Source organism: Acomys russatus, chromosome 2 (genome assembly GCF_903995435.1).
Source record: "Acomys russatus chromosome 2, mAcoRus1.1, whole genome shotgun sequence".
NCBI lineage: Eukaryota > Metazoa > Chordata > Mammalia > Rodentia > Muridae > Acomys > Acomys russatus.
The window spans coordinates 104,335,424-104,347,472 of NC_067138.1; the positions used below are offsets into that span (position 1 = coordinate 104,335,424).

Genomic DNA, 12,049 nt, shown 5'->3' on the forward strand with positions numbered 1-12,049 from the left:
ACATAGTTACATGAAAGTAAGGACTACTTAATGTAAGTGGAAGTTGTCATTTTGATGACAGCCAACATTTCAGTAAGATTTCCAGTCAGTTTCTCTAATTACAAATAGAGAAGCCTTGGGTGTTCTTGCAAGCATTAAAGCTGACTATGCATTTCAGGTGCTTTATTGTATTCATTTGTGAGCTCTGGGGTCCTTATTGCTTGGTTATATTGTCATTTTATTTTATATACTTTATAGTAAATATTTATAGACTATCATATTCTAGAAGAGGTCTGCGAGATGATCAAAATCCATTCATCCTTCCTTCCTTCCTTCTTTCCTTCCTTCCTTCCTTCCTTCCTTCCTTCCTTCCTTCCTTCCTTTAGCAAGGCCATTATAGTTCAGGCTAGCCTCAAATTTGAGCTCACTACTCAGCTGAGGATGACCTTGAACTTCTGATCCTCTTGTTTCTCCCTCCAGAATGCTGGGATTTCAGATGTGCACCACTAGTCCTGGGTTACGTGGTGATTGGAAATAAGCTTGGAATTACACACAGATCTTGTGCGTGCTAGGCAAGCACTCTACCAGCAGGGCTACAGCCTCAGCTTGTTTTGCTTATTTTCAGTTTAAATTATACTTAATAAGTTAAATGGCCAGGTGTCGTCGCGCACACCTTTAATCCCAGCACTCGGGAGGCAGAGGCAGGTGGATTGCTGTGAGTTTGCGGCCAGCCTGGTCTACAAAGTGAGTCCAGGACAGTAAAGGCTACACAGAGAAACCCTGTCCCCGCCCCCCCAAAAACAAAGAAAGAAAGAAAGAAAGAAGTTAAATAACTTTAGCATTATGGCACCACATAATATGCGTTGTTTATTTATTTGCCTTATTTTTTTTCTTTTAGTAAATTGAACTTTACCAAAGAATGGAATCAAGTGATGGCTTTTTCTTTAGAATTTGAATATGGAGGCTTCAGGAACAGATGAAGTTGACAAGCTAAAAACTAAATTCATATCTGCTTGGAACAACATGAAATATAGTAAGTACTGTGATTTAAGCATTGTGTAAACTTACTTTACTATGTCTGGGATAGCCCTGGACTATGGCTGGAATGTGGACAGAGCTGATGAGAGTCTCTTGAAGATAGTGGAATATAACCCTGAGCATTGCTTAGAGTCTCAGACACACTATATTGAAATGTGGGCATGGTGGCATATGCCTGTAACCCCAGCATTCTGGAGGTAGAAGCAGGAAACTCTATGATTACAAGGCTAGCCTGGTCTACATAGTGAGTTTTATATATAGAAAACATATGGTATGTACCCTGAGATACCCCTTCAGTCCCAGTTCTTCTCTTTGTTGAGATAAGGTCTCACTTAACTTTGGTTGTCCCTAACTATCTGGCTCAGGCTAGTTTTGAACTCATGATCTTCTTCAGCCCTCTGAGTACTGGAGTTTCATGTAAGTGGCACTGTGATCAACTAGTAGTTTCTTTTTATATGATTCTTCATTGATTCCTTTTCTGAGGGAAGATTGCAGACCGTTGGCCAGAAGGTGTAGGTAAAGAGTACTGATCTAGGGAAAGTGAGAAGTTTCTTCTTAAAGTTGTTTTTTTTTTTCCCCAAAAGGAGCTCTGGCAAAGTTTTATTAAAGGAAAATTTTCCTGGTTTACTTTTCACCAGTCTGTTCTGGCATGCTTCTAATAATATCAGAATCACCTGGGTCAATGATAGCCAGTGTGCACACTCTGTAGTATTTTCCACATGCTGTGCCCAATTCAGTATTATTGCCACTGTAGTGATGGACACCAGTTTTAGCCAACGTGGCATAGTATTCTATTTCAGATTTCCTCAAAGCTGGGCAGTTGTTGGCGAGGATAACCAATTTCGCTTTGCCTTGTCTGTTCATCTTCAGAGTCTGTTTGTATCCCAGGACATACTTTCCACTTTTCATAACAAGCTGGAGCCAGGAGTTGATCGACTCCAGAGACTTTTTTGTCGTCTTTGTGGCCACCATCTTCCTGCCTTACGTGTGGGACAATCCCCAACCAAGATGGCCGGGGAGCGAGAAAGGGCTTTTTTTTTTTTTTTTTTTAAACTTGAGCTTGTTTTTATGAGTTTCTGCAAAACTTGCTTTTTGGGAAAAGAGATGGCTGATGTTTTGGAGCTTTGAACTAATATTTTTAATAAAGATAATATATAGAAAGCCCTAGTCTAGCTCCTGGTGTGCACACAACAGATAAATACCCATGCCCTATTGGAGTTTAGGAGAAAGGGGGAAATTTAGGTTTAGGTGGGAAAGGGGGAAAACATCCCCAAAGACCACCCTGAAAGGAATAGAATTTAGATATATGGAGACGCTGGGAGGCATTTTAGTCAGATGAAAGTGTGAGACCAGAAGCACCACTGTGCCATGCTGACGCTCACCCTCAGCAGTCAAAGGCTCTTGTTCACTTGTACACTTCTTTAGCGCTGTAGAGGGCCTCGGCTTCTGCCAGAGATTCAGAATGGCTCCTGCCATCACGGATGCCAAAGAGAACACCACCTCTCTCCCATTGCTGACAGGTGGGAAGGAAGAAAGAAGGAAGAAACCTGAGAATTAGGGTTTGTGACTTCAGTTGGGGCTGAGGACCACAGATTGAGAACTCAGATGAGGATGTCCAAGCACCTGCATACATCCAGTCACATCAGAGACCGGTGTTTCCAGGTGGATAGGCCTGCTATGGGTTTTCCATACGTTCTTCTCCAGGGATTTTTAAGTCCTTTGCACCTTTAAAATATCTGAGATGGAAGACAATTCAAAATGTTGATAATCTTTGTTTCCTTAATGCTCAGAAGTTAGCACCAGGAAAAAGGAGTAGAGTTCCTATCTTTTCAGTTTGTGCCAGAAGAGCATTGTGACCTGTCAAAATAAATCAAAATCGCTTTCTTCTCTTTTTGTTTTTTTTTTTTTTAAGTGGTAGATTATGTTTAAAAGACTGAAACTTATTTAAAATAGCAAAAAAAAGAAAAAAGCCTCTAATTTTGTTTCATTGTCTACATTTTTTTGTTTGTTTGTTTTTGTTTTTGTTTTTTGAGACAGGGTTTCTCTGTGTAGCCTTGGCTGTCCTGGACTCTCACTTTGTAGACCAGGCTGGCCTCAAACTCACAGCAATCCGCCTGCCTCTGCCTCCTGGAGTGCTGGGATTAAAGGCATGCGCCACCACGCCCAGCTTCATTGTCTAAATATTTTGTAACATCTAAAAATGCATATTCTTAGTGATACTCATAACTTGAGGTCAACTGCAAGGAAAGAAACAGTGCAGGACTTTTACTTAGAAATCTTATGCTAGAACCCTCTTTTTCTCCATGCAGGTTGGGTGTTGAAAACAAAGACGTATTTTAGTAGAAATTCACCTGTTTTATTGCTTGGAAAATGTTATCATTTTAAATATGAAGGTAAGTGATAAATATGTAGAGCATTAAAAAAATCTTTGAAGAGTTTCATTGCTAAGCTTTTTATTATTTTATTTCCAGATTAAACTAGTTTGACATGTTAACCACCTACGCTTTGTTTGACATAATGCATTACTATACGGATTGGTCCGTGTACACCCTGGGGATAAGGATCATGTCATCATGTTTTGACTTTGATTCTATTGAGCACTAACTGAATATTGTTGGAGTTGATGTGCTTGTGTTCTTTGTGGCGTTGTCTGGTAACGTCAGTGTATGATCGTACGGGAGTGATCACCCTGGTGACATCACCAAGGATCTGCCCAGTAGTCACAGTCCAACCTCTCGACAGTATTAAAACTCACTCAGGCTTTGTCAGTGCAGACTCTTTGCGGAACTTTCCTTCATTTTGCCCTCTAGCTGTGGCGTCATCCTCCCTGCTGCTGTCATGGCACCCATTCCCCATGACCTTCTCTTGTTCCCATCTCCTCTCCATTTAGACTTCTTCCCCCACATGGTTCCCCTTCTGATTTCTTCTTAAATTGGGCCAGTATATCCCAGAGGTTCTGGTCAGTTGTGTTTAATTTTCACTTAAATGTAGGCGTTCTTAAAGCTCCTTCCATCCAGTGGAATGACCCACTGGTCACTGAAGAGTGTGCTGCTCAGTCTCCGTCTGTTTGTATAGATTTTGTAGTTCTTGATATTTCTTAGTATTGTGTAATCAGCCTTGACTAAACCTCCAGTATTATCAGCCATTTTATTTTCTTTTGTTTGTTTGCTTTCTTCCCCCGCTTTTTATTGTGTGGTTCGTTGAAAGATTCTTCCTTCTCCTTAAAGATCTTGGGACAAAGTTCACTTGGACTGACAGTTTCTCTGTAGTGTTTGGTGCTGACCAGGCCTGAGGTGAATAAGAAATTACTTACTTCTTGAGAGGAGATGGGAGTGTGTAGAGGACGTCTCTGAGAGTCAGGAACTATTGCATCATGTTTTAAACAAATTTGAATGTCAAAAGTAGCATATTTAAACATATTGTGGTGCCATATTTAATTTCCAGGCACTTTTATTTGCCACTAACTTTAGGTTCTGTATAATATTGACAAAAAGTCATGTCAATGGAGGCTTGGCATTTGTTTGTTTATTATCATCAATGAATACGTATGAAGTTAGGGTGAAGGGGAACAGACATGCGTGCACTGTACAGCTCTCAGCCTTTACCATCCTGCAGACGGCCTCCGGATGCTGAAGTGCTTGGGCTTGACGTAGCTGCATGTATTCACTCTGTCACACAGCTACACACCAAGTCAGCCAACGCTAATGCTTATTAGGATCTATTAACGCTACTCAGTGTCTTTAGCTGCAGGCGAGAGGTGAGGTGGTTTCTACAGGAATAACCAAGGTATCGTAGTTCATTTTGAGAAAAGTATTTTATAAATTATTGTGCAAAAAAATGGCTTTTTCATAGCAATTGTGTTAGAGACAAATAGGTTTGTAAAGGCTTTAAAATGATATGTATAGGCATCGACAAATTCTGAAAAATGATATTTGAACAGAAAAGGGCATTTACATTTTAAGAATTTTATATTACTCTGTAACATTAATTTTGACTTTATAATTTGAGTATAAATATTCATGACAATACAATGTGCACCTCTTTAAAGTATGAACTCATGTGATTATATACATTTTTACATATTGACAGGTCAAGACACTTTATTTGCAAGTCACATTTCAAAGAGCACTGTGTCCTGAGCCAACCGAGGTAGAAAGAGAAGGTGTTTTACATTACCCTCTCATCCAGGAAGTGATTTACACACGTGCAAGATGTTCACTGTTAACAGCACATTGCTGTTAACCCTTGTGTTGTTTCCTCAGTGTACAAAGCACCCCAGGGTTCATTCTCATTTGAATAGACAGTGTAAGGCTGCTTTTCCTTTTGAATGAGACCAAACAGCGATGACATTGCCCTGATGCACACTTCCTCACCTGTCTTTACAGTATATAACTTACATTTAAAAAACTTTGTAGATGAGAACAGTATGCTGCCTGCAAGATCAGGATGCGCCATTGAAGACCACGTAATTGCAGGGAACGTCGAAGAGTTCCGTAAGGATTTCATTTCTAGAATATGGCTGACCTACAGGGAAGAGTTCCCTCAAATAGCAGCTTCCGCCCTGACGACAGACTGTGGCTGGGGCTGCACGCTGAGGACCGGCCAGATGCTGCTGGCTCAGGGGCTCGTCCTGCATTTTCTTGGTAGAGGTAATGAAGTCTCTGTTTCTGGCCACTGTTGTTTTTATTTTGTCAGCTTGTATAGCACATCCAGCTCACTGAGCTAATCCTAAGAGCTAATCTGTTACACACGTACATGTCCCTGACTCTCCTTTCGGGGCTACAGATTCCACGTGGCTATCTGGTCACCACAGTGAAGTTAGTTCTTACTTTATTGTTTTAGTTATGTTCTTCAGTTTATTATGTCTCAGGCAGAAGAATTTTTACTCTGGTTTATTTTCTTTGTACATGTCAGTAATTTTTATCTTCAAAATAATAATCTATAATAATAATAATAATAATATAAATTATAAAATAATAATAATAAGTAGTAGTAGTAGCAGCAGCGGCAGCAATGGCAGTAGTAGTATAAATAGGGTCTCACTACACTGCCCTGACTGGCCTTGAACCCATTGTGTAGACTAGGCTGGCCTTGAATTCACAGAGATCAACCTGCCTTTGTCTCTCTAGTGCTGGGCATGTGCTACCACACCTGGCTATATTTTTTATATTAAAATTTTAGGCATATTCTTGATAAGAACATTATGTTTGGAGGTTAAAAAGATTTTTTAAAATAAATAAATGTGTGTCTGTGTGGAGGCCAGAGAAAGAGAAAGATGTCAGATCCACACAGCTGGAGTCAGAGGCAGTTAGGAGCTGACTGAACCTGCTTCCCTCACAGGAGCAGAAAGTACTCTTTGCTGATCCATTTCTCCAGTCCAGTGCTCAGACTTCCTTCCTTTGTTCCTTCCTTCCTTCCTTCCTTCCTTCCTTCCTTCCTTCCTTCCTTCCTTTGTTCATTTGTTCTTTCATTCCTTTCTTTCTTTTATTGTAGTTTTTTGAGACAGAGTTTCTCTGTGTAGCCCTGGCTATCCTGGAACTCATTCTGTAGACCAGGCTGGCCTTCAACTTAGAGCTCCTCCTGCCTGTCTTCTGAATGCTGGGATTAAAGGTGTGCTCCACCACTGCTCGACTTGTGCTTAGACTTTCAAACCCTCAAAAATCTCATTGATATTCAACTTGTATTTACTTTCTAATGTCATTTTCTAATCAGTCAGTTTTTTATAATGTATGCTTTTGTAAGAAGGTTTTGCTTTAGCATTTTAGGCTGGCATCTGTAGACACTACTAAATATTGTCAGATTTCTTTAAAGCGTTAGATAATACCCCTGCACAAGTAGCTTTTCTATAGAGATGACTGATGTTAATTTAGCAAGAAAGTTTGCTGGTAGTGTTACTAATATAAAGAAAAAGGGTTTTATTTTTAAGAAGTTTTACACATTGGAGACTAAGCTCAGGGCCTTGGCTATATGCCAGGAAAGTGTACTAAACCCCAGAAAGAAAGACTCCATTCAGGCCAGTTTTCTGGGGTGGTTTATTTTGGTCTTGCATACTCACAAACAGAGATGGGGATGTTTGTTCCTGAATGGATCTCTGAACCTGTGATTTAATCTAAACTTAAAATGATTTGCTTCATTAACTTACAGATAAAGTTTGAAGATTGCCATGTTATTAAAAACAGTGAGCTGACACTTATATTTGCTGTGTTTAGATGTCACATGTATGCCCTAGCTTTATTCTCTAGCTTTTAATTTACTAGAGAACTGCTCGGATTACTTTCTAACAACCATCATGGTACTCTGAAGGACAATATGTCATTGTTGTCACCCATCCTTTTGCTCATGTGTTTGCTGTTTTGTTTCATAAGCACATCTTGCTGTTTGGCTCAGTCGGGTCCAGAATGGTGCCCTGTCCTGCTCCCTGCCTGGGCCTTCTGGGGCTGCCCCTGCTGCCCCACCTCCATTCGTCCTCTTTTGTTCCTCCTTCCTCCATTTTTCCCTTCTGTCTATATTTTTTCTTTAGGACTGGAGATGAATTCCAGGGCTTTGAGCATGTTAAACAAACACTAAGCTATACCCTCATCCCACTGTTTTTGGTTTGTTCTTGAGGCAGCTTCTCCCATGTAGGCCAGGCTGACCTCAGTGCCCAGCTTCTCCCATGTAGGCCAGGCTGGCCTCAGTGCCCGGCTTCTCCCCGTATAGGCCAGGCTGGCCTCAGTGCCCAGCTTCTCCCATATAGGCCAGGCTGGCCTCAGTGCCCAGCTTCTCCCATGTAGGCCAGGCTGGCCTCAGTGCCCAGCTTCTCCCATGTAGGCCAGGCTGGCCTCAGTGCCCGGCTTCTCCCCGTGTAGGCCAGGCTGGCCTCAGTGCCCGGCTTCTCCCCGTATAGGCCAGGCTGGCCTCAGTGCCCGGCTTCTCCCCGTGTAGGCCAGGCTGGCCTCAGTGCCCAGCTTCTTCCATGTAGGCCAGGCTGGCCTCAGTGCCCAGCTTCTCCCATGTAGGCCAGGCTGGCCTCAGTGCCCGGCTTCTCCCCGTGTAGGCCAGGCTGACCTCAGTGCCCGGCTTCTCCCCGTATAGGCCAGGCTGGCCTCAGTGCCCGGCTTCTCCCCATGTAGGCCAGGCTGGCCTCAGTGCCCGCTTCTCCCCGAGTAGGCCATGCTGGCCTCAGTGCCCGCTTCTCCCCGTGTAGGCCATGCTGGCCTCAGTGCCCGCTTCTCCCCGTGTAGGCCATGCTGGCCTCAGTGCCCGCTTCTCCCCGTGTAGGCCATGCTGGCCTCAGTGCCCAGCTTCTCCCATGTAGGCCAGGCTGGCCTCAGTGCCCAGCTTCTCCCATGTAGGCCAGGCTGGCCTCAGTGCCCGGCTTCTCCCCGTGTAGGCCATGCTGGCCTCAGTGCCCGGCTTCTCCCTTGTAGGTAAGGCTGGCCTCTGTGCCCAGCTATCCTGCCTCAGCATAGTGGATTGCAGGCTTGAGTCACATGCTTGACTTGTTGGGTTTTTTTTGTTGGTGGTGGTGGTGGTGGTGGGTTTTTTTTTCTTTTTTTCTTTGTTTTTTTGAAACAGGGTCTCACTGTGTTTATCAGGCTGGCCTCGAATTCACAAAGATCATTCTCCTCAGCCTCCCAAGTGCTAGGATTTAGTGTACCTCCATGCCTGGCATACATTTTTTTCACCTCTCTTTCAAAGCAGCTTTTGCCAAGTGGTCAGCCCTGAAACTATATACATATAAGTAACATTATATATAATGGGCAGTTTATGTATTCAGTAGTATATAAGTATATATATTATACACATATATACAAATGTACACATACATAACAATAATTAAAGAAAAGAAGCCATGAATTTGAGAGAGAGCCAAGAATTGGGTACAAGAGACTGGTTGGAGGGAGGAAAAAAAGGAGGAAATTATGTAATTATGTTTTAATTTCAAAAAATAAAAAATTATTAATGCAGCTTTATTGGGATATAACTTGCATACATTTACTTATTTAAAGTGAACAATACAGTGGTTCTTGGTATCCTTGCAGAGATCTGTAACCATCACAATGTCTAATTTTAGAATATTTTTATTATTGCACAGAGAAACTTTACATCCTTTGGCAGCCATCTCACCCTGCTTGCCACCATTGGCTGCCATCACTCTCATTTCTTCCTCTGTACAGTCCTGCATTTCTGTTTTGGTTCAGTAACCAGTTTGGCTTTAAGTGCTGTGTATTTATTTAGTGCAGTCATCAAGATCTGTCTGTTTGCAAAGTCTGAATCTTGCTTTGGAATTGCTATAGCTTGGACCTGGCCCGATGCACTGCACATTGAGGACTCCGACTCTGACTCATGGACCTCCAACACTGTCAGGAAGTTCACTGCATCATTTGAAGCATCACTTTCAGGAGAGAGAGAACTCAGAACTGCAGCAGTTTCCCTGAAGGATGCGGCCGGGAAACATTCTGACGACCATGCAGCGCAGAACGAGATCTATCACCGGAGAATCATCTCGTGGTTTGGAGATTCCCCCGTGGCTGTCTTCGGCTTACATCGACTCGTAGAGTTCGGAAAGAAGTCTGGGAAAAAGGCTGGTGATTGGTATGGACCAGCAGTGGTTGCTCACATTTTAAGGTATTGTTTTCAACCCTTCTGTCCTGTGCTTAGACATACTATCTCTGACAATGAGTGCGCACAGCTAAAGCTCGTAAAGACCCGCAGCATGAAACCCTTCTGCGTGTCATTGCTAATGGGTAGTTAAGACAGGGGGACTCAGTCACATTTACCTATGGACAAAGTGTTCTGCTCTTGCTTGTAGGTTCGGATATCTAGGGTCTCTTTCTAACTGGTTTTCATTAGATTATATTCCTGTGTGTTCTAAAAGCTACCATCTCTTTCAATGTGAAAGCTGGCTGTATTAGTTTAATATAACCAATTAATTGATGTCTAATGAGATGTCAGAAACTAAAATTATAGTTTCAGCATTTCCATGCTTATTTCAAATTCATATGAATGGTAAAATAGTGAAGGTCACCCTTATAAAAGCATAATCTCAATAACATAGTTTCTAACCTTCAAGACATCCCCAGGCTCAATACGCTTTCCCTGTTGAGGCAAATGGTAAATATTTGGGGCTTTACAGACTTACATGTTTCTGTTATTCATTCTTCCTTTTCTCATTCAGTATTTGAAACTGCCAAAACCATTCTTAGCTTACAGTATAAAAACAGGCTACAGGTTGTGTTTGGCCATACTTATCTGGTATTTCCTCTGCACTCATATACAGGAGCTTACAGAATGGAACATTTAAAGTTAAACAGAAATAAACATATTTTACTTCCCATATCTGCATAATTCCTTTTTCGGATGACCCCCCCCCCCCCCCCCCCCGCAACAACACATGCCATTGAGAACACTCTTGCTCAGAAGTGCCTCCAAGTTTACAGTTTTGCTTACAGAATTCTGACACTTTAAATTAGGAAACTCATTTGCCGAGATCAAATAGTTGTGTCTTGTTTCTCCTCTGCTCCGTGGTGCTAAGTATAAAACCCAGGAGCTCAGGATGCTAGGCCCCAGGATGCTAGGCCCCAGAATGCTCTACCACTGAGCTATGCTCTAGCCCCTCATGCTGATTTCTGAATGGTATGAATAAGTCAAACTGTTGTTTAAAGAAAAGAAGAAGGACGAGAAGAAGAAGAACAAGAAGAAGAAGAAGCGGAGGAAGAGGAGGAGGAAGGGGAAGAAGAGGAAGAAGAGGAAGAGGAAGAGCCTTGACAAGTGTAGTTGGGGACAAGCACAGTAATACATTCATTGTACTGGATGTCTTACTGTGAAGCAAACCTTGAATCCATGTGACTCACTGCTTAGGATATCCAGGGAGCTGATGAAGAAAGGAATCCCTTGGGGGTGGGAGATAAGTTTCACACCCAGTCGGAAGGTATGCTTTGTAGCTGTATTTAGAGCCTTTGGGTAATTCAGTGCAATGCTTGGCCTTGGAAAGTGAGCTGGTTTCTGATACCATTCAGTGCTAGATTCAACAGCAGATGCACAGGTTATGTAGCAAAGGCAGGGAAGCCATGAATTATTTTCCTTTTTAAGCTAAATGTTTAGGTGTCAACAGGAAGTTTTAGTTTGAATTTTAAGGATGTTTATTACTTTTCTAGAAAAGCAGTTGAAGAAGCACGACACCCTGACTTGCAAGGAATAACTATTTATGTTGCACAGGACTGTACAGGTATGGAGTGTGTATAATTCTAGCTTTGTGTGGAGTGTGTGGAATTCCAGCTGTGTATTCTATTGGCTCAGACCCTTCATGTATGCGAAGCTCATCTCTTCCTGGTTATATTACGAATGGTCATGAAGATGACAGGCGTGGCCTGTTCAATCTTGTTCCTACATAGCACCCTTCAAGTAACAGGAATTTGGTATTTTTTTTCTGAGTAAATGCCATTAAATATTAATAAAGTGTATTTGCCAAGGAAATCTGAACATTTACAATGATTATCTTGCTACCTTTTTCCTCCTTAATATAGGCTTTCACTGTATAGTCTTGCCAGCTCTTGAGTTTATAATTCTACTTCAGCTACCATTACCCCTGTAGCCACTGCCGAGGGTGTGTCAGCACACCTGGGCTAACATTCTTTTTAGTCAGTCTAAGGCAGTTATAATGACTCATGCTTATGATACTGGCCCAGGGAGGCCAGGGCAGGAAGGTCATATGTTTGAGGAAAGAAAATCCTGTGTTTCCCATAGAAGTATATTTCCCACTAGTGTGCTGATAAATCGTCTCTTGTGGTTGTCTGGGGTCTTCTGTTGTTATCCAGTATCTATAGTCTTTCTGAGACTGTTGGGAATAAAAATAGAGGCATTGACTTCCTGAAATAAAAACAAGCCACCCCACACTATAAGTTAATTTTTCACAGAAAAGCTTTTAAAAAGATAAAATGATTGCTTTAGAAAAGTAAGAACAGTGTCTGTCATGTTTAATATGAAGATATCTACAAACCTGGCAGCCAACGAGGGCTCGGAGTGTTTGTATTTGGCATTTTATACTCCT

At 42.0% G+C, this 12,049-nt stretch overlaps 2 protein-coding genes across 4 annotated transcripts in view; one reads left to right on the forward strand and one right to left on the reverse strand.

Annotated features, from left to right (window-relative positions):
* The window catches only part of Atg4c (autophagy related 4C cysteine peptidase), a 296,253-nt gene that overhangs the window by 10,197 nt on the left and 274,007 nt on the right, over window positions 1-12,049 (forward strand). For 2 of the 3 annotated variants that reach the window (XR_007832605.1, XM_051164611.1), the window contains exons 2-6: window positions 878-1,012; window positions 3,327-3,410; window positions 5,433-5,666; window positions 9,297-9,627; window positions 11,157-11,227. Coding sequence is in view for 2 of the 3 variants with exons in the window: in XM_051164611.1 (XP_051020568.1) it covers window positions 937-1,012; window positions 3,327-3,410; window positions 5,433-5,666; window positions 9,297-9,627; window positions 11,157-11,227 (796 nt within the window). In the remaining variant the exon portion in view is untranslated. The remainder of the gene's footprint in view (window positions 1-877; window positions 1,013-3,326; window positions 3,411-5,432; window positions 5,667-9,296; window positions 9,628-11,156; window positions 11,228-12,049) is intronic. The other variant, XM_051164624.1, reaches the window with a different exon arrangement.
* LOC127205420 (60S ribosomal protein L30-like) lies at window positions 1,599-1,989 on the reverse strand. The gene has a single exon (XM_051164677.1). It carries the CDS (start codon window positions 1,987-1,989, stop codon window positions 1,642-1,644), a length of 348 nt encoding a protein of 115 aa, XP_051020634.1. The 3' UTR covers window positions 1,599-1,641.

Excerpts from the sequence above, each read along its gene's own strand:
- LOC127205420 (XM_051164677.1), bottom strand. The coding sequence starts at position 1,989 with ATGGTGGCCACAAAGACGACAAAAAAGTCTCTGGAGTCGATCAACTCC.